The sequence below is a fragment of the Schistocerca nitens genome, chromosome 4, assembly GCF_023898315.1.
Source record: "Schistocerca nitens isolate TAMUIC-IGC-003100 chromosome 4, iqSchNite1.1, whole genome shotgun sequence".
NCBI lineage: Eukaryota > Metazoa > Arthropoda > Insecta > Orthoptera > Acrididae > Schistocerca > Schistocerca nitens.
Genome location: NC_064617.1, coordinates 107,560,852 through 107,583,583, shown reverse-complemented (window position 1 = coordinate 107,583,583; position 22,732 = coordinate 107,560,852). Strand labels below are relative to the sequence as shown.

General features: G+C 36.8%; 1 protein-coding gene across 1 annotated transcript in view; it reads right to left on the bottom strand.

Annotated features, from left to right (window-relative positions):
* LOC126252014 (ATP synthase subunit C lysine N-methyltransferase) overlaps positions 1–3,898 on the bottom strand; it is an 84,501-nt gene extending 80,603 nt beyond the window's left edge. The window contains exon 1 of the mRNA XM_049952797.1: positions 3,766–3,898. Within this exon, the coding sequence (XP_049808754.1) occupies positions 3,766–3,814 (49 nt within the window). The 5' untranslated portion in view covers positions 3,815–3,898. The remainder of the gene's footprint in view (positions 1–3,765) is intronic.
* Positions 3,899–22,732: the final 18,834 nt, after the last annotated feature.

Below are 22,732 nucleotides of genomic sequence, written 5' to 3'. Positions count from 1 at the left end.
ATGATGAAGAAGGTATCTGCATTCATCACAGTAGGTCTGTGATCATAATGTTCTGGACTATCAATGTAACTTCATACATGTACACACCATCAGCAGGTATAAATGATTAGAGTTGCACATAGACAAGTAGAATGGCCACCAGAGTGCATTAATGCTGTTATCAGATCTGGTAGGGTACATAAGGGACACGAACAATGTCAGATGCTGAACGACCACTGTGAAGGACATGGAGATGCTGCATACACATTTGAGTCAGTGTTATCAGCACTCGGCAGCTTTAGACTGGGGCTTTGTCATGGGTCTTTATTTCCTTGCCTGGTCAAATTGTGCAGTATAGAAATTTGTGAGGCATTTGGACATAGCAGTGAAGAAATGTGTGGAAATGTGGGAGCTGGTATACCCATTGTTATGGTTCTGTTTGATTGACCACCATAAGGGGGGATTGCCATATTTTGCAGCATTGTAAACCCTTCAAATCTCTGCCTACTATCCAACAACAAGTAACAGATCCCCTGCAACATTCTGTGTCATCCTGCACCAATAGTTGGAGAATACAAACAGGTGGACTAGAGCATTACTGCCCCCTGCATACGCTGCCATTAACACCATAGCACAAACGGTTGCATTTGGAGTGGTGCCATGACCAGGAAGAATGGACTGCTCTGTGTTCAGTGATGAATCGCGTTTCTGCTGTACCTCAGATGACCATTGTCAATGAGTACTGGAGTGATCTATGGTGCAGTCCCATTCTTCCTATGTTTTGGAGAGACTCAGTGGTGCAATCCCTCACATGCTGTGGGAAGTCATGGCTGGTAGTAATAGAGGGAACTCTGGCAGAACCAACTGTGTGTCATGAAGATCCTGCATCCTATGTTACCTATTATGGTACCAAACATAGAAGAAACACCTAGAAATCAAGACCAATTGATAAATGTCAACATACTAGTATTAATTAATCCAAAAAAAAATGTGTAAAAATAGCTTGACAAAAGCCAAATGTTATCCAGGAGCCGATATCAACTCATATTACAACCTAGTCATCAGAGAATTGTGAGTTAATATTAAAATTATTTGGAAAGGTATCAAAAGAGAAATTATGAATTTAGAGACATTAAAGAAAGGGGGAAAGTCTAACAAAGCAGAAGAATATTTTGTAATAAAATTCAGTTATCCAGGTAACATCAATGAAAGGTAGAAAAACTTTAAAAGTATTTCAAAAGAAGCAGTGAAACATGTGTTAGGAATAAAGATTAGAGAGAGAATAATGTAATGTTCAAAATGGATTAAATCACCAGTAAAATGAAGGAAAGGCGGAGGTAGAAAAGCATTAACATGGAAGATGGAAAATGAATCTACAAAACTTGAAATAACAAATTAAGAAAGTAGACTGGAAGAAATGTAACAACATCAAACAGTTAGAGTGACTGACAGCCGTCGTGACACAATGTATAAAGAAGTGATGGCGCTGATGTGTAAGAAGAAGGGATGGAAGCATGGAGACAGAGATTGGGGTTGGCAGGATGGTGAATGGCCAATGTGAAGTGAAAGAGGTGCAGAAGAAATACAATGAGAGGCTATACAATGGTGGATGAAGACAAGACAGAACAACATGAACACGAAGTAGAAAGTATAATAACGAGAGAATTGGAAGCCGCTCTTAAGGAGATGAAATATGGAATTTGGCACAGAGATTGAGAGCTGCCAACATAAACATTAAAAACTTCAGATGTAAAGAAAGAGCGGTTGGGAATATGCACAGAAATATAGTCGAAGGTAGAGTGGCATAATGACTTCTTGCAATCAATCTTGGTACCCACTGAAAAGAAAAACAACACAGTAAAATGTGAGGAACATTCGTGTGTATGTTGATACCATATGTGGTCTAGGTTTTTACCGAGTGAGATGAACAGAACAACTTGCTGCAAGTCAGAACAACTACTCCTGACAACTGCTTACTGTACTTCATTCAAATCAGGACTGAACAAGTTCTTTGTAAAACTGCACTTATCTCTTCACGCTTATTTGCTAAGGTACTTCAGGATAATCTGCCTTAGCAATAGTATTCAATGGATCTGACATGGAAAGTCACTGGAGATTAACTGAAGCATTTTGTACTCCTTTGCAAACTCACAACCAAACTGCCACCTTTCGACCTATTCTAGGTCCTTACAGATAAGTATGTCACCATATCTATGACTTAATACATTTGTTGGCTTTGCTATCTCGCAATAAAATGTTACTTTTCAACCTAACCTTGACCTTGAGATACACTACAGATCAGACTGCTACCGCAAACTACATTCCAAAAACTAATTCAGAAATCAAAGAAACACTGACAGTGTTCTGTTTTCTTTCTGTTTGTGTATACATGAAGTCACATGCCACATCAGCATTATGTTATTGAATGATGGCAACATTCTGTATTGGTAGGTTCAGATGATCCATCACTGGGAGGGCAGAATACAAAAAGTCACAACTTCAGATAGCAAATACAAGCCTTTTAAACTTCTGCTGAACACAAAACATCAATTCAGAATTAAGGTTTCTTCTAGGCACTTAAGTTTCATGCAATGTGTCACAATAATCATATTAACTTCAGTGCCAGAAAACGTTGTGCAACTGCCCCCAAGGAAATCCCTTCCATTCCCTTACCTGCCAAATGGAGCTGTTCTACGAGTCACATGTTAATGGTGAAATAATAATAGAAGCATTTACATCTGAAATGTGAATGGAACACAAACCAAACCCACATCTCTGCATGAACCATCCTGATACCATATGGTGATGGACTGATTGTTTAGTATAGCGGTATAGGCCTATACCAATCCAAGTGGTCATTTGAATATTTAAAGCTACAGAAACAAAATAATCCAAGCTTCTGTTTGCTAGTTGACAAAACAATTGGTGATTGATTCTTTTTATAAGTAAGGCCTAAAACACAACTAGTCTTGGTTAGCTGGGGCTTATACTTTTGATGTAAGTACACATAGGAATGTATTGCAGTACATGTCAGTCATTGATATTCATAAATTCTCTCTTCTCTAACATATTAGCACAACCAAAACTCAAAGAAAAATGAACACTGATAATCCCTGAAATATCAGCCTATCTGTTCCCCCTCTGCTATGATGGCTATATTTCATCCGACAAGTCTTATTAGCCTTTTACATATATTAGTTAATGTGTGATTTCAAAACATTGTCGTCAAGCTTAAGGAAACGTCAGTGCAGGAAATTTCACAGTATTTTTCAACTGTCATTTGTCTAATGCAATAAAATTTGTTTCAAGAACATTTGATCTAAGTACATTACCTAAACAAACCTACAGGAAATCAATCATAACAATTTATGTGCAACAGAACATACATATTTTGGTTAGTGTGTGATATTGTCGCCGAAGAACTCCCCCACCCCCCCGGCCTCTTTTTCTTTAAATATTGATTGTGGTGATAGCCCGATCTGTTGCGTAACCCAAAGTAAATCCAAACTGTGGTAGGTTTGGTCTGTAGCGTAGCCTAGCGTTTACGTCCTCGCCATAATGAACATACTTTTCGAAGTTAAAACTTAAACCGCACGGTAAACTCAATGGAAAAGTCTCCGACGAATACTTAGACGCATATTATGTACAGATGACGAAAATAAAAACTACAAAAGTGCATGAGGAGTGGCATTATGTAGCTTTTACTCAACATATGCCCGAATCTGAATTTTTTTGAAGTACATTAAATCTTATATACAAAGCAATAATCCTTAATGCCAACAACACCTGTAATGCCAACAAGCAAAAGACCGGTTTTACTCCTTGACTCCTCCATTTCTCCACACGCTCATCAAAACATCTACATACAGTGTTAGGATGCGAATTAACTCTAACAATAATCTGTTTAATAGGCTCCTGTAACTGCTGCATTGTTGTAAATCTTTTGTTTACCCTTGATAGTGTTTTTAAAGATTACTGTATCAAGTTCAATTTCCTAAAATGTACAAAAGAAATTTTTAGTCTTTGCAGCTTCCCAACCAAGAAATATGTTCAAGTTCGAGTCTTTCGAGATGCTTGCACCCTTGCGGTAATCGAAATCGATTCAGACATTGTCAGTCGATAAAGAGTCAACTCCGTTTGGAAACATGATAAAAATCATCAACGAAAAATGACAGTTACTCATTCCGTCATCATTTCAGTTCTCCAGCGGCTAGTCAAATATTTAACAAGGAAATTCACCAAACAACCGTAGGACTTGAGAAGTAATTTTATTTTCACACCAGTATCGGCAATTCAATATGCCATCTTCAGGCCGCAGGTGCACCTCATGTATAGACATTCAAATGTCTCAATATTGGCAAACTGAATGTCTGTACATGAGGTACATATTGAGACTGAAGAAAGCATATTGAATTTCCCAAATTGGTTGTGAACATAAAATAACTTCTCAAATCGTTTGGTGATTTTCGTTGTTAAATACCGGTTACTGGTTGCCTATGTAAAGATTTTGGGGACATGAAAAATTTTATCTGGAGTATGGTATATTATTCTGCCGAATTACAAAAATTAAAATATGACCATAATCTATTTATTAAGACGTACAATAATTTACGTTACAGTTTAACACAAGAAGTTAAGTACTAAAGTTAGAAAGTGTGTATTAGTCTTGAGGCGGCGTAGCTCAAGCGTGCAAATTAACAAGGGTATTTGAGATCGAGAGTGCTTAGTGGCTACCAACAAACTTCGCACGAAATTTCAAACATTTTCGAAAATTTTAATCCCTGGTACTCCTCGTAAAACAATGAAAGAAAAGAAGGTTAATCGCTTACTATATTTCCTTTGTTTGTGGTAAACTTCAGCATTATGCATGATGTTTTGATTTATTGCTTCTTTACTAATAACTCTATTCGTAACATATTTTTCAGACAGTATCCACATGCACCACTGAATGTATTAGAAAAATCATATGTATCATTGCATAACACACACCAGTAGTTCAGCATATATGATGTCTTGTACATTGAACTTTGATTCAATAAAGAATGGGATGGGTGTGGGGCGTTAGTTTTGGAAGATAGAGTATAAAAGTGGACTATGTAATTAGTTTCGCTCTCCTAGGTTAATTGTCTAGTTATAATTTACATATAAATAGGATTCATTATATTTTTTTATTTGCTTGACAGAGTGAAATGAGACATGACGGAATGTCAAAACATTCCACATTGCATTTCAAATGACAGCATTCACACAGGCCATCAACAGAACAGAACAGGATGGGACAGAATGGGATGAGATGCCAAGGACAATGTTTCACATCGAGAAAATTTTGATGTTGATGAACAAAATGATGTCATCATGTGTTAACATCAATAGTAACCTTTGTCGCCATGCACAAACATATTGTAGAGTGAATTGTGTACTTCTGCCTCTTCATAGTATTTACTTCAATATTTTGCTTTGTGTTAATAAGAAACAACATATGTATTGTGACACTTGGCTATTGTTTCCATTGAGAGCTCTTTCACAAAAGAAGCAAGATACCCGAAAAGAAACTCAATCTGGGTTTTTAAAGTAATATAGTCCACAGCCATGGAGTACAAAAATCGCCAAATGGGAAAATTAATAACTTATATTTTATAATAACAGGGACACTCAATGCCATATTGGCCTTATAGCTTACCTTGGATCATAGATTGAAGAAATGGAAACCTATATTTATACCATCTGTAGATTTAGAAAAAGTTTTTGACAATGTTGAGTGGAATATACCCTTTGATGTTCAGAAAGATAAGAGGTAGCGAAAATTTATCTACAACTTCTGCAGAAACCAGATTGCAGGTACAAGAGTCGAAGGGCAGAAAAGGGAAGCAATCGTTGACAAGGGAGTGAGACAGGTTTTAGTCTATCCCCAGTGTTACTCAATCTGTGCTTCGATCAAGCAGTAAAGTAAAACAGGAGAGGTTCATGCAGGCAATCAAACATCAGGGAGAAATAATTCTCAGTATTCTGATGACAATGTAATTCTTTCAGAGAGGATGAAGGCCTAGGAAGAACAGTTTTATGGAAGGGAAAGTTTCTTAAAGATAGTTTATAGTTTTAAATATATAAAAATATGGATGTGCAACAAAAATCAAAAGACCCTGGAAGATCTCGAAGATACCAGGAAAACAGTCACAAAAGCAATACGAACAGTCCGTAAACAACACGAAGACAAAAAATTGCAAGACATAGGTAATGATTTCAAGAAAAACAATTCCTGAAATTTCTACAGAGTATTCAAACAAAAATTAACAAAGTACTCTCCTCCATCACTCCAGTTCAAAAATGACCATGGGGAAATTGCTCATACCAACACCGAAAACTGTGAAATTCTTGCAAAATACTTTTCTAAATTACTGAATTGTGAAAAGCCTGCAGAAAAATTTGAGTTCCATCGTACACAACGAAACCCAGACTCAAAGCCACCAAGTTTACAAGAGATTAAAGAGATAATTCAGTCACTGAAAAATAACAAAGCATCAGGAGAAGACCAAATCATCGCAGAATTATGGAAAAATGCAGGAGAAAATCTTATTGCAAAACTCAAAGAAATTATACATGAAAACTGGAAAACTGAAAAAATCCCCACAGATTGGAAGACTGCAATCATACATCCTCTGTACAAAAAAGGAAGTAAAACAGACCCCAACAACTATCGTGGAATCTCTTTATTGTCAATAACATACAAAATTCTGTCTAAAGCCCTACTAAACCGCGCAGAACCTCAGCTGGATTCAAAACTAGGTGAATACCAAGGTGGGTTCAGAAAAGGTCGATCTTGCGTAGAACAGATCCTTAACTTGAAAAACTCAATGAAATATTTACATAGTACTTCAAACAAAAGTTATGTCATCACGTTTGTCGACTTTAAAAAAGCATATGACAGTATAGGCCGAGAATCCCTTTTTGGAGTATTAGCAGAATTTGGACTAGATCAAAAGACAACAAACATCATAAAAGAAACACTCACGGAGACCAAATCCAAAGTAAAATTTATCGGAGAATTGAGCACAGAATTTGAAATAGACACAGGAGTACGACAAGGGGATGTACTGTCCCCAGTGCTCTTCAATTGTGCTCTTGAAAAAGTTGTTAGAGAATGGAAAAAAGCAGGTGCACCAGCACACAGACTGGGACCAAGATATAAGGGCATAGAATCACATTGTTTAGCATTTGCTGATGACATGGTACTGATCGCACAAGACATTACTGATGCACAGAAACAGCTAGAATTATTACAAGAACAGGCAGCTAAAATAGGATTACAAATTTCATGTGAAAAAACAAAATTTATGACTGACGTCAAAGATCCACCTTCTGATCTCAAAATTGGTAATAACTACATCTCTCGAGTAAAAGAATTTAAATATTTAGGTGAATGGATTGCAGAAAATTGTAATGAAAAGAAATCTGTCAGATCAAGAGTCCAGAAAATGGAGACGGCGTTTCAGTTAACTAAAAACATTTACAACAAAAAGAGTCTCTCGTGGAACTGCAAAATACGACACTACACAACAGTAATTAGACCCGAAGCTCTCTACGCATCTGAGACACTAAACCATCAACACAGAACACTAAAAGAGGAATTAGAAGTGAAAGAACGTAAGATAATGAGGAAAATCCTAGGACCAAGAACTAAAGATGGGATACATTATCCAAAACCCAATGCAGAAATATATAAAAATATCTCCAAAATAACAGACACAATGTGCATGAGAAGAATCCAATTCATGGGGCACTTAGAAAGAATGGACTCAAACAGGTTAACACACAAAATCCATACATTTTTAAAGAACAAAACCACAAGACCGAACTGGTACAAACAGATGGAAAAATATATGAGAGAATTAGGGTCTCCAAATCTACATTATAGAAATGAAATCAGAAAAATCACAAACACACGGGGTTTTGAGGAAGAAGAGAGAAAAACTAACCGACATATATGGTCTACGCAACGAAAGCTAGTCCATTCGTTGTTTATGAAGGAATACTGGGCGAAAGGGAAGGCCAACAAATGTTGATTACGCGTGGTCCTAAGTGATCCATCCACGAAGAAGAAGAAGAAGAAAAAAAGCTAAACGAACATAATGAAATGCAGCCAAATTAAATCATGTGTTGCTGATAGAGTTAGATTATCAAATGAGAGACTATAAGTAGTACGTCGGGTTTGCTACTTTGACAGCAAAATAACTGACGATTGCTAAAGTAGAGAGGATGCTAGTTGCAGACTGGCAATAAAAGGAACAGCGTTTCTAAAAATGAGAATTTTTTATCTTCGAATGCAAATTTAACTTTTAGAATGTCTCTTCTGATCATATGTGTACGGAGTATAGTATGTATGCAAGTGGAATAATTAACTGCATATTGAATCCAAAGATCTGCTACAAGTTTCAGAGAATAAAATAGTTCCTGGAGCAAATGAATTTAAATTACTACCAAAATTACGCACTCCAATTCAGAATATACTGTAATATTGAAATTTAAAACAACATTGAGAACTTAGACTATAGTTTAAAAAGGTTAATATGAATATAAACTTTAATCAGTGAAATTGCTTGTAGAACTACATATGTATCAGTACACACATGTAGGCAAAAACAACAAATGATTTTGAGATACATACGTACACTTTGATGAACAATTCAGTGTCTGGAAAAGCTGTGGAAAACTAAGAAATAAAGTGTATTTAGATATGACTTCAGAAAAAATAAATTAATAACTAAAATAATTATTTATAGCAGATCAATCTTTAATGAAAAATTACCGCCAATATTTGTGAAAAATGAGTTAATTTTATTCAGTAAACTGATATATGTGGCTATGAGTCTTTTTGATTTATCAAAAGAAGTGATCTATGATTGACATTACAATATTTATTAGTCTTAAAATATGGAAAAATAGCTGAATTTTGCTTTCGAGGTACAGATTCATTCATTTGACCCAAAAAACTGAAGAGCCTTATAAAGATATTAGATATATGATTCAGCTGTTGGCTCTGGGAAAGATGAAGACTGAATGTAATTGAAAATTATGAGTGAATTTATAAAACTAGTCTAAAGGAGAATAAGTGGAAAAGAGACTCATAAAATACAAAGGTCTGAAGAAATGATTTATAAATCATAGACCATTATTTGATGATTATAAGCACTGCTTATTCAACAATAAAGAGTGATGCAGGACAATGATCCTAGTAAGTGCTAAACATCGATTACATGCTGTAGAAGTGATAATAATGTTCTAAATCCATGATATAATAAAATAATATATTATATTAGAAAACTAAAGAGCTAAATTTCCAGATGGTTATTTTTATATACCTAAGGAATTCAAATTTCATATGTTCATTTTTATCATTACAAAATAAATGTGATAGGTAATGATCTACTGCAGAAGAAATATCCCTTCCATAAAAATCATATCATAACTGATGCTTTGATACTATCTTATAATAACTACATTAAAAACTTTATTAGTATTATAAACACAATTTGTCTAGCCTGTTTATCTTCACCGACAGCGAAAAAAACTTAATTTTATTAATCAATTTATATAATGCTGGATGAAATAAATATTCTTACTCATGTTAAATTTCTAATCTTTTTCGATACATTGGTGCTATTGCTTAAAATACTGTTTTATTTGGCTGTATTTTTTATTATTTCCTTTACATACATCAATTTCCAAGTAATTAACGTAGCCAAAAATTGTAACTTTTACACAAATACAGTAGAGTTCCAATAATCCAAATTATATGAGACCAGACCTTGTTCGGACCACCAATTTGTTCCGATTGTCCGGAATTACAGTGACGACTTTCTAGAATGAAGTATACCAAGCAAATCAGCAGGTACACCATGGTAACAAATGGGAACAAGTGTGGGAACAATGGTTCACTCTTACTCCCAGCCCTTGTTGTTGTGTATTGTTGAGACCTTTGTAGTGTCTGAGGTCTGTGCACTGCCAGTTGGCTCGCAAGGCACTAGGTTATTTTAGTTATCTTTCGCTGGCACGCATAACAGTTGTATTTTATTCTTTCAGGTGTAGTGTTGTACATACTTTCGTGATGAGGAAACGGAAACATACAAATTAGCTCCAAAGAAAAATGAATGCTTTGAAGTGGACAGACAGTGGTGAGAATGTATCAAAATTGGCAAAGGAACTGGGTGTTGGTAAAGCAACCATGTGCGATTGGAAGAAGAACCAAGTGAAACTTGAACAGTCCTATTTAATGTCTTTGGGAAAAACACTCGAAATACGGCAGTCTTTGAAACAGTCCCAGTACCATGAGGTGGATGAAGCTATTTTCCTTTGGTTTAAACAGGAAAGAGAAAGGGGAACTCCTTTGAGTGAAGCTGTGGTTCCGGAGGAGGCTGTTTATCTGAACAAGTTATGGTGAGTGTGGGTTGGTTGCACAGATTCAAAAAACGTCTTGGAATCCGTCAGCTAACAATTACTGGAGAGAAGCTTCCTTCTCACCGTGATGCAGCGAAGGCATACTTGGGTGAGTTTGAAAAAATGATAAGACAGGGAAAGTATTCTCCCCGCCAAATTTATAACGCTGTCGAGACTGGCCTTAATTTCAAGGCATTGCCAACAAAAAGCCTGGCATCAAAAGCAGAAGGCAATGCTCCTGGTTTGAAAATGTGCAAAGATCTTGTGACTTTATTAGCGTACAGCAACGCTGCTGGTAATCACAAGCTGCCTTCAATGCTGATAGGCAAATTTCCTAGGCGCAGAGCTTTTAAAAACTGCAACATGGAGTTACTGCTCATATATTATCGCAACCAGAAGAAAGCATCGATGGATGGTAAACTGTTCAAAGAATGGTTTCACTGCCAGTTTGTCCCTCTGTTCAACGGTTTTCTTAGGAAAATCATTTGTCTCCCCATGCAGTCCTTCTGATTGATAACACGCCATCTCACTCCAGCAATGAGGAATTTTGTGATTGAGAAATTGTGGCGAAGTTTTTGCTACTGAATGTTACACCATCTCTACAACCGATGGATCAGGGCGTACTGCAAACATTAAAACTGATTTACAGAAAACAGTTTTTAAGAATGCTGATCCAAGATGATAGCATTCCTTTAGTGGACAAATTATAAGGGACCAATGTGAAGGATGTTGTTTACTGGGCAGATGAGGCATGGCAGAATATTTCAGAAAATACTCTGAGAAAATTGTGGAGAAAACTGTGGACATCTCTTGACTTTCAGGACAACCTAGTTGAAAATGAGGAGGAAAATCTACTATAAATGATACAGAAGAAGAAGAGGCTATTAAAGGAGACATAGATAAGTGGATGGCAGCGGATGGGGCATGTGTGGATAACCTTACTGACACTGATTAGGTTCCGGCTGTGACTCAAGACCAGGAAGAAGTGGGTTGCTGTGATGGAAGTGACAATGAGCCTGAAAGCGACAAAGGAGAACTGGTGCCGCACTGTAACGCAGCAGAAGCCATTGACCTCGCGCTATGTTATTTGGAGCAACAGCCCACTGCTATACCTACTGATTTGATGTTTATGAGACTATGGCGCAACTATGCGTCATATAACAGACTGTCTTCATTACGCCAGAAAACAATGACTAAGTTTTTGTCATCTAAAAAAAATGTCCACTGTATTTTAGTAGGTTTGACAGCTTTTCTTTCGTTGTTATGCATTGCTTAAACCTAATGTTTTCTTCCCAATTTTTCTAATACATGTTTACTGTACTGTGTAAATTAAAAATATATGTATGTACAGCAATTACTGCACAGTTTTCCATACTTAGACTAATGTTTTTTATGTTCAGATGAACCAAAGGTTCGGATTACTGGGGTTTCGAATTAATGGGACTTTGCTGTATGTGTTTCCAGTTTAATGAAAAACTACATTCTTTCTTTGACAAAAACTAGATTAATATTGTTTATAACCAACTAATAAAACAACAACTTAGATGGTCTTTAATATGCTCTAGTTCTATTTTTAAATCCCTTCAGAAGAAAATATAAGTAATCACTTGTGGTTTTCTTTGCGACTAAATCATCGAAAACCATTATACAAATGAATTTTGCATTGCACGTATATAGATCATTATCAGCAATAGGCTCATTCTTAATTTTATTGTTCATCTACATATTTATGGGTGACTTAAATAGTCTTATCAATTGTCAGTATCTTTTTTTTCTTTCACTGTCGTCATCCATTATAAAACCTTTTTCCTGTACCCTTGTTGTACTAAATTCAATATCTGAAATATTTTAAAATGGATCCTTATTGCCATATTATCACCAGAATGTGCAATTCCTAATGTAAAAGCGATTTTATGAAGTAATGCTATAAAACCCTATCTTCTACTTTGGAGTTTTTTATCTGTCTTAAAGTAGTAAACTTCATCTTGAAGAATATGCATTTCTACATCATCATAACTAAAATTTGATTAAATCTAAAATACTGTGTTTTCTGATAAATTGTACAAGAAGACAAAAAAAATCTTTCATTATTTACGATGAACCTGCATAATGCCGTTTCATAGTCCTATTATTTCGTTTAACAGCATGTGCATTCTACTATATACTTTGAATATAATAGAGGGAAACATTCCATGTAGGAAAAATACATCTAAAAACAAAGATAATGTGACTTACCAAACGCAAGCGCTGGCAGGTCGATAGACATACAAACAAACACAAACATACACACAAAATTCTAGCTTTCGCAACCAACGGTTGCTTCGTCAGGAAAGAGGGAAGGAGAGGGAAAGACGAAAGGATGTGGGTTTTAAGGGATAGGGTAAGGTGTCATTCCAATCCCAGGAGCAGAAAGACTTACCTTAGGGGGAAAAAAGGACGGGTATACACTCGCACACACACATATATCCATCCACACATATACAGACACAAGCAGACATATTCAAAGACAAAACTTGTCTCATCAGTAGATAAGCAGGCAGATATGAGAGAGAGTGTGCATTAGGTCATGGTCACTGATAAGGACTTGCAGTGTCAGATTACACACTTGTGCTATATCCGAATTATTTATCATTGCTATGCACCATTGCTAAACCACCACTATGTTACTACAATGTGTGTGATGCTATAGTGCATGCGCTAGGTGTGAACATGTTTCCCTACTGATAGAAATAATAACATCATGACATATGTCACAAAATTAATGAAGATGGCAAATTCTACAAGCACTGAAATTTTGCCGATTGTGAACTGTAGGCACTATATGTATGAGAAGCACCACACCCTGATAGATAAACCCTTGCTAGGCCATCATTACATTACTAGACTGTGTGATATCATAGTTTATGTGTTGAGATGAACGTTTTCTTGGAAATAATGATGATATGGTAAATTTATGATGTCGTAGTAAAATTCTGAGGTTTACCGAAGTTCAACCAAAGATACATAATGTGTGTATTAAAAATTAGCACAGTGCTACAAAATAGCTGCCTATGAGGCTGACCCATATCTCCAACAACTGTGTATTAGTTGAAGTACATAGATCTAAGCATAGGTATACAGCAGCAGAAGGAGTATGTGGCACATGTAGGGGTAGGCTACACATTGAATACATATGTGTGAATTACGGTCATGACAGCAAGCATGGAGCCAGCAATGGCTAAGAAATTTTCAATATTTTAGGTGTAATCGTATCTGATGAGACTGACATGGTTGACGGCGGAAAAAAACGCTGCTAAGGACTCAGGCAATCCAAAAAGAGCCATACCACACATAGCAAACAGATCCAAATGCATCTACAAATATGTGACCAGCTTTGTACATAAGTGTCATCCTCTCCCCCTTTCCCTCTGTACCAACTGGAATCAAGCTCCACCAATCATTCTGTTTCCAAACTAGCACTTACGAATGGGCAGCGTCAGTCTCGGTTAGTGACAGCACCTGGGCTGAATAAAAAGACATGTAACCTATCACAGCACAATAAAAATTTTGCATTTTTAGTGAGTATGGGACATCGCTGTAAGACACATAAATAACTACAAAAAATCTGAGTAGGAGCGTTACCAATCCTTCTGTGTCTACCTCATCATTAAGGTTACACATCCTGAACAGTTTTATTGACTGTGACAATCACTGCAAAAACATATGTTCACATTTAAATCTTTTCTATTTACCGTCTCATTGACTCACAGAGGTCATGACACCTCCGCCACTATATGATAAAATAAGGCCATAGAGAGCTGCCAAGTTCATGTACTACCAGTTCATAAGCACTGATCATTTCAATGATTCTCACTCAACAATCTTCCAGAGATATGTGCTTAAAAATACAGAACCAAACAATTATGTAGAAGACAATGGATCATGCATGTTTCTGGAGGAATTGCAACTGATGCCACTGGCATAGACGCCACAGCAGCCAACCCCAGTACCACAAGCGCGAACCATCCACATGTCTGCCCTACACTACCCCAGTTACCCACTTCCAACTCCACTGCCACCCACATCCACTGCTGATGCTGCCTCGTATATCTTGACATCAGTGTCCACCACCTCCATGTGCTGCAGGCGTCCAGCCAGTCTTGTGACTGCTCGTCAGGCTATGGCCACCTAACACCTTTCCATACATATCTGTAGCCAGTGGGCCAGGAGAGCACCATCATGGATAAAATGCTCACATCATTGTCTCCAAGTAACCATGGGAAATCATCCTATGCATAATATATTCCTTGTCTTGTATGTTGTTCATGATGACAGATTCTTTTCCATGCCAAGTCCCTGCTTGTGAATTCCCAATTGTGGATTTTTCTTATTTTATATCTCTCTTAAATACCAAGAATAATGCCAGTAATGATATACCCTGTAGGTATGACTGAACATTGTGGGACACCATTGGTGCACTGTCCCACTCATACCAGGATACTTAAGATGATCTAGAAGACTTTCATGATTCATTCAGTCAAAAACCTTTGAGTGATCACAAAAAATCCCATGGGTGATACTCAGTTATTCAAAGAATTTAATATTTGAACAGTGAAATCATGTATAGCATCTTCTGAAGAAAAGGGTTTCTGAAAACCAAACTGACAATTTGTTAGTACTTAATTTTTACAAATATGTGAAATTACTCTTAAATATATTACTTTTTCAAGAATTTTTGGGTAAAGCTGTCGTAAGTGAGATTGTAGCTTCCAACAATCTCCACTATGTGTTCAGAACTACTTTGGGACTGACAGCTATGAAGGAAGTAGTGGGGCAAGATTCACGCATGAGGCACAGCAAACACTCAGAACTACTTTGGGACTGACAGCTATGAAGGAAGTAGTGGGGCAAGATTCACGCATGAGGCACAGCAAACACTCAGTCAATCCCACAAAGCTTGTATCGACAGCAACCATCCATGGTTGCCAAATAAAATAAAATATTAATTATTAATTATGTATGATAGTGATTGGTTGTAATTAATATTTGCTTATCTGGAACGTGGACGTTTAATTATTTGGTATCAGACGCTTGACAATGGCTTTTTCGTAAATGCAATGTTATTCGTAGTTGACCGTGAAATGTGATTCAAATAATCGGACTTTGTATTTAAATCGTTTCCAAAGACTGCTGCGGTAGGTGCGGACCCAAATCCTAAATCTCAGTATTAGAATAATTTGCCAGCCATGTCAATATGTCGCACAGAGGTGACTGTCTACTAAACATAAAAAAGTTTACACAGTTAGTTAAATCAGATATATTCAACGAATAAGCCTACAGTTAAATAATTCTACTTACTTTCATAAATATAAATTCTTTACAGAATCGAGTGCCTAGTAAGATTGCAACTCGCAGTGTTCTTATATAACTTCAAATATGGCGGTGTGCCAGTTAATAAAATATACATGCTTCCCGCACCAGTTGTTGTGCAAGACCTCCCCTTTCTTAATCAAACATAACAGTGTCCTAATTGTATTTTGTTTTATCAGCGACATAGCGCTGCAGTTCTGTGCCATAGGCTTTATTTATTTGTCACAGATTAATTATTTAATTAAGATTTCGCGTTACCGAGGAAACTCACGCACGGCATGCAAATGTGCCTTTATATTGCCCCCTGAATTGCGAGGCGAAAGGACAGACCTGCAGGCGAGCAATTCACCTAAAGGCACAAGAAAATCTAAGTTATCTACAACTATTTATATGACTTACATTATACAGTATATTATATACAAAATTTGAATGACGCGCGTGCGCCGTAAAAGTTCTTATGTTCTATAGAGTGCGCGCATGCGCAGAAGCGTCTATGTGACTCCGGCACTGCCGTTATATCGTAAATTTAGATCACGCGGCACAGTATTGCAGCTCATATTGTTCGTGTGCACGCGCATTTCTTAGTTGTTGCACAAAGAAAATATTCCACCAAGATTACATAAGAAGACTACATTCTATGACAGGTAACTTAGTTTTAAAATTACAATATTTGTTATAATACAATACAACTTTAGATTGTTGAATGTTCTTAGTTACATAGTATTGCATTGAAATGCTTCAAAGAAAAATGTCTTTTTGTTTCAGGTGCGTTGACCTATACACATCGTGTCGTTATTACAGTCTATATTCATCTGCTGCACAATAATTTTTCACAGGTTAGTGTCGTCGTGGTAAAGTTTTTTGATCACAATAACATCGCTGTATAACAACGTGATTGATACATAAGCATGTCCATTTCCTATTTCCATTATAGTCGTTGTGATGCAGTTCGTTGTGACAAAAAGCATTGTTTATTACAGATCAGACGTGACCCGTCGAGTAATTGGTCCATATGCAGTTCGTTTTCGATATTCCGTGGAAGCTTGGTTGCAGAACCTCGGACGGCACATAGCTGGCGTCGATCCTTGGACAGTCCAGGTAAGTGTGTCCGTCACATTTCGAGAACATTCCATTCCCTGAAGTTCCAACCAAAATTCTTCCACTCGTCATGTTGTTTTCTGGACAGGCACGTTGTGACCATTTAATCCAGTTAACATCTTGAAGTTAGGTACTGTAGTAATGTCACTAGACGATGCACCAATTACGCACTTCACATTTTCAGTTTTTTGCTGAATATAGCTCACCTAAATGTTCGTAGTTACTTATCAAAGAAATCGTTCATCGCGTTTACAAAGGTACGATGCATGATGAATGGCATTAACAGTTTCTTTCACATAGGTTTCTGCGTAGTTGCGGACTTAGTGTGATGTACGTTAATGTCCGTGAACAGTGGTTCACTAAGCAATTTTTTTTTTAAGTTTTTCACATTTTGGCACTCGTTATCGTTCAAATTTTCACATAGCAACAGTTACATTATACATCAGTTAAAAAAAAAAAAATAAGTAATCATACATATACACGTCACATATTTTCTTAGCATAAACATAATACAGTTACACATAAACATGTTTACATCATCATTACATAGCTATAAATTATTACATTGTGTCACATTTGATTACATGAATTGCAGATATTTACTTTCTCTTTAACGGTTTTGCTGGGATTTTATAGATTTTTTTTTGTGATGTCATCTGAAATTAAGATAGGTTAGACACAACATTCATTACATCAGTAGGCAAGACCAGGCGTTTTCACTACTCAATAAATATTCAAAATAATAAGAGACGGAAAGCTGTTAGATTCCTCGCGTTTTGTGCGTGTGTGTATAGTGTGTGTGTGGCCTTGGCTACTGGTAGATGCTTTTCTTGCTGAGAGATGTGCGTCTAATCTATTTCTCGAAGTAAAAGATCGCTTCACAGATGACCAAGTCAGTGGTACCTACAGTCACAAATGTTCCGTGAAAAATTAATATATCATTCACTGCTACGTAATAATAAATTTTACCTTAACATTCAGTCTTCTTGGTAGTGCCGCGGCATTGAAAGAAAAGTTCTTCTGTCTTCACTGCGTCACTGGTACAGCTGAAATGAAAATTTCTATACTACTTATTATCTATGTTGTGATTTGTTTTAGTTCTTGCCACACAGCAGGTCGTTGAGATAACGGTACGTTATATGTTTTGTGATAGAAGATCATGTGAGGCTTAACTTCAATCTTGTAGACATACGTGTTGATAACACCTAATCGTTTGGTAAAAACATGTAAATATTTGGATAGCACCTCCTGTAGTTTCATACGTTCATGTACACTGAGAGCTGTAGCTTCATTTATCTTATGATCAATCAATGTTTTCAAGTCCATTAGCTCTATGTCAGACGAGTGTGTGTGCATGTCTTGAATGTAATTGTCAAGTACTAACTGAACCTTGTACCCTGTACAGTGTTTGTCATGCTTTAGAGTTTTCCTGTCCAAATCAATAATAATTACACTGCCTTTATCATTTAAAATACATTTACCTTTGGAGAAGTCTATAATGCAGCCCTTCTCGCTCATAATATCTAATCCTAATATGCAATTTGTCACAAGGTTTTGTACAACCAGGAATGGCCATTGTACGGTTCCATTACCTATTTTAATGTTTACAAAAACTTGCTTCTTAACCCTACATGACTTATTACCTAGAGCAGTAGTTATTTTACAGTTTTGTGCGGGAAACTCAGGCACAAGCTCCAATTCACACATCTTTTTATAGAAATTAAAAGACAAAACGCTCACAGCTGCACCTGTATCTAAGATAATAGTAGTTGGAATCCCACCTACTACACCAGTAGTAGAGGCTAAAACAATTTCATTTGTGTTTGAACGACACTGTGTACTGTCTTGCAAAAGTTCATCTGATATATTCTCATTGTGGTTGTATCTTATAAATAAAACAGGTAGTTTTTGTTTAGAATTATTAGGCAAATCAATATTTTGTTGTTCAATGGTGGTGTCAAATAACTGATTAACATTGAAGTCGCCCCCCAAGAATTCTTCAGCCACGACCCGGGGCATAGAAGTGACTGTTTCTAGTTTGTTGCATTAGCATTTGTATTAGGTACTGACAGAGATTGAGGTTGTGTATCAGGTGTCACTTCTATTATATTCACATTCGGATATTGCCTGTTGTGATCTCCAAACTTTTGCACTTGTTGTTGCTGTTGCGCATTATGACTTACCTGTCGGTCATAAGGTATGCTCCAATTTTGTCCTGGTGGCTGCTGTGGTATAGCAGTGTTTGAATGAAAGTATTGATCGCTATGAGTCCAGCCTTGATGCTGTCTTGGCTCGTAGTTATTATTATTTCTATTTCTGTTTGTGTTTTTGTTGTTACATTTGTATCCGTTGTTACCGTTGTTGTTATTACCGCGGTGCCTTTTGTATGGATTGCCGCATGAAGTGTTATTACTGTTGTAACTGTTGTTTGTATTGGAATACGCGTGTTGATTTTGATTTCCGTATTGAGACGGCATGTGAGCTTGCTGTTTTTGCTGTACCGCGTATCCAACTGTGGGCGTGCCAGAATTGAGTTGGCAACCCTGCATGTTTTGCATACCACTAGTATAAACATTGTGGCTGCTGTTTTGCCGCGTGAAGCGCTGATCTTCTAGTAACATGTCAACCGAATCTAAAGCCGTTAAAAAATAATCCGGATCGTCATCCGGAATATGTAAGAGTTTTTCTTTAATGTTGAAAGGCAATTTGGCCTTCGTGCAAAAAATGTCCCATGTTCAAGTATTTTTCAAAATATCTGCGTAAGTTACCATTTTTACTGTTAAAAGTTTCAGGTTCTAAAATTTGTCTTCTGAGTCGCTCCTGGACGGATTGCGACCAGAATTTGTTCAGAAAGGCACGCTCAAACTCACTGTACGTGGTACATACGTCAGCTTGACTGTATGCCCAGACAGCTGCATCGCCTTGGATGTAACCGACAATATATGAAATCTTTTTCCGGTCACTCCAAGTGCGTGGAAATGCGTTACTAAAAGATTTAAGAAAAATCACCGGATGAATGGTTCGTTTTTCTGGGATAAAAGTCTGAAATTGCCTGTGTTTTATTAAGCTTTCTTCTTCCTTTGCATTATGATATGGATTTGTTCCACTGTAATTACTGTAATGTTCAGATGGCGAGTAATTACGATAATGTTGCTGTGGTTTAGCATGATAATAGCTTGTGTTTGTGTTTGCACGACGTGGTATGTGTTGTTGTCGTGGTGTTTTGTTCTTGTGTCTTTGTTGTGTGCGGTATGTGTGCGTCATACTCGTATGTATATTGGTTTCTGAACTGTACATTTTGACTGATATTTTCGTTACATTCAGACTGTGGTTGATCCGTGAATTGTGTCATTGGTGCAGTGACGGATTGTACTGCGTCACTAATCAGCTGTTTGTTATTAGTGATGTATTCCGCTACGGAGTCGTGCACAATTGTTGGTAAATTTTCACGTATGCATCTATCAAAATGTTTGTCTTTGCTCTCTACCCAATCATGAAAATCTTTATTAATATTTTGAAAATGAGCTGTGGCATCGGATTGTAATCTGTTAGTCAGTTGTTGTTCAAAATTGCCAAATTTATTCTGCACGTCAGTAATTCGTTTTTCAAGGTTGTAATGCACTTAAAGATATGTTTGAATTTGTTCAGTAAGAGCTTCACACGTGACATTAAGGTTTTTTACTTGTGTCTGTAAAAGTGCCACATCATTTGTAGTCTTTTCTTGTCTCGTATTAAGCTTGGAAAATTTCGTACTGAGTTCAGTCATCTGTTTGGTCAGTGTGGCGTCTATAAGTTCCACACGTTTACATAAAGTGTCATTACATGCCTTGATTGCTATGAGGTCAGATTTAATTTCGTCATTTTGTGTCTTTAAGGTTGCCAGGTTTTCCGCGTTCTGCTTCCTAAAGGTTGCCATATTTTCTGCGTTTTGTTTTATTAGCATTTGTAACATGTTGGCAATGTTTACTGTTTGCAAGGTCTCTGCCCCCGCCGCGTCATTAGACGTGACGTCATGTATTAACATGGACTCTGACTGAGACTTTGAAATTTTTGTGGTCGACGGCCTATTGTCAAAATTTCCGTTAACACTTGCGTCAATATTTGATGAATCGTCACTACCGGTTGCTGTCGTAAAGTCATTTTCTAACATTTGTCTCTCGTCCGAGTCGGATTGCGTCTGAATAGTATGTCTTTGCTGTTCCATCTTTGCGTATTGTTTTCTAGTTATGACCATACCACACGTATGGTATGCTTCAAGAAAATAAAGTTTGACACTGGTTTTAAAATAAAACGCAGTTGAACATGAATCGCTCGTAGCAACAATGGCTGTTTGTTAATTTAAAAATGTAAACTGAATATCGGATTAATCTTAATGGCTGCTGGCAATGTTACAACGTATCGTACAGAAGTCGGCCATATTGTACACTCGTGTATTGGTATTGTTGCAGAAGTTATTGTTTAAGGAAAAGCACTGAGAATGAAATTTATCACTGAAAACTGCTACGCGCGAAAGAAATACTACAGAATCTACTGAAGAGCTAATACACTGAATTATGCGTCTGGTCAAGCCTGCCAATGCAAAGATGCTGCGTCTTACCTTATTTTGCTGGAAGCTTCGTTGCGTCTTCCCGCAAAATTTTAGAATTGGAAAATATCTTCAGATTTTTGTTATTTATCTTACATTCACGTCCAGGTCCAGAAAGTTGATTTTTCACATGAAACAAAGAGAACAATGTAACAAATGACAAAATAACAAGTCCGGCACGCAGTCGCCAATATAAAATAAATAAAATACTAATTATTGTATATGTATGATAGTGATTGGTTGTAATTAATATTTGCTTATCTGGAACGTGGACGTTTAATTATTTGGTATCAGACGCTTGACAATGGCTTTTTCGTAAATGCAATGTTATTCGTAGTTGACCGTGAAATGTGATTCAAATAATCGGACTTCGTATTTAAATCGTTTCCAAAGACTGCTGCGGTAGGTGCGGACTCAAAATCTAAATCTCAATATTAGAATAATTTGCCAGCCATGTCAATACGTCGTACAGAGGTGACTGTCTACTAAACATAAAAAAGTTTACACAGTTAGTTAAATCAGATATATTCAACGAATAAGCCTACAGTTAAATAATTCTACTTACTTTCATAAATATAAATTCTTTACAGAATCGAGTGCCTAGTAAGATTGCAACTCGCAGTGTTCTTATATAACTTCAAATATGGCGGTGTGCCAGTTAATAAAATATACGTGCTTCCCGCACCAGTTGTTGTGCAAGACCTCCCCTTTCTTAATCAAACATAACAGTGTCCTAATTGTATTTTGTTTTATCAGCGACATAGCGCTGCAGTTCTGTGCCATAGGCTTTATTTATTTGTCACAGATTAATTATTTAATTAAGATTTCGCATTACCGAGGAAACTCACACACGGCATGCAAATGTGCCTTTATAGCCAGACCTTCATTTCCATCATTACAACTCTTCCCACATACACTATCCTGTAGTTTGGGGGGATTACTTCCTTCGAGATCGTTCGTTTCACACTGTGATATTGTTCGTTTTCTTATCTCACAGTTATGGGGCGTTCGTATTTTGTCTGTTATTACTATTGTTTGTTATGTGTTGTGTGATGCTGTAAACCGTTACGTCCGTTGTGTTGTCGTATTGTAAGGCGCCACGTATACCATTTGTATATGTATACGTCTATATCATCGTTGTCGTCTCTTCCTTCCCGCGGCGATATTAGAGCATGAGAAATGTTTATGTTAGTGTTTACCTATTTGTTGTTGAGAACACACAACTACATGGCCACGGTATTACATGATTCCGGAATAGCTAGATTAATATAGTATAAAGATAGTGGGTTT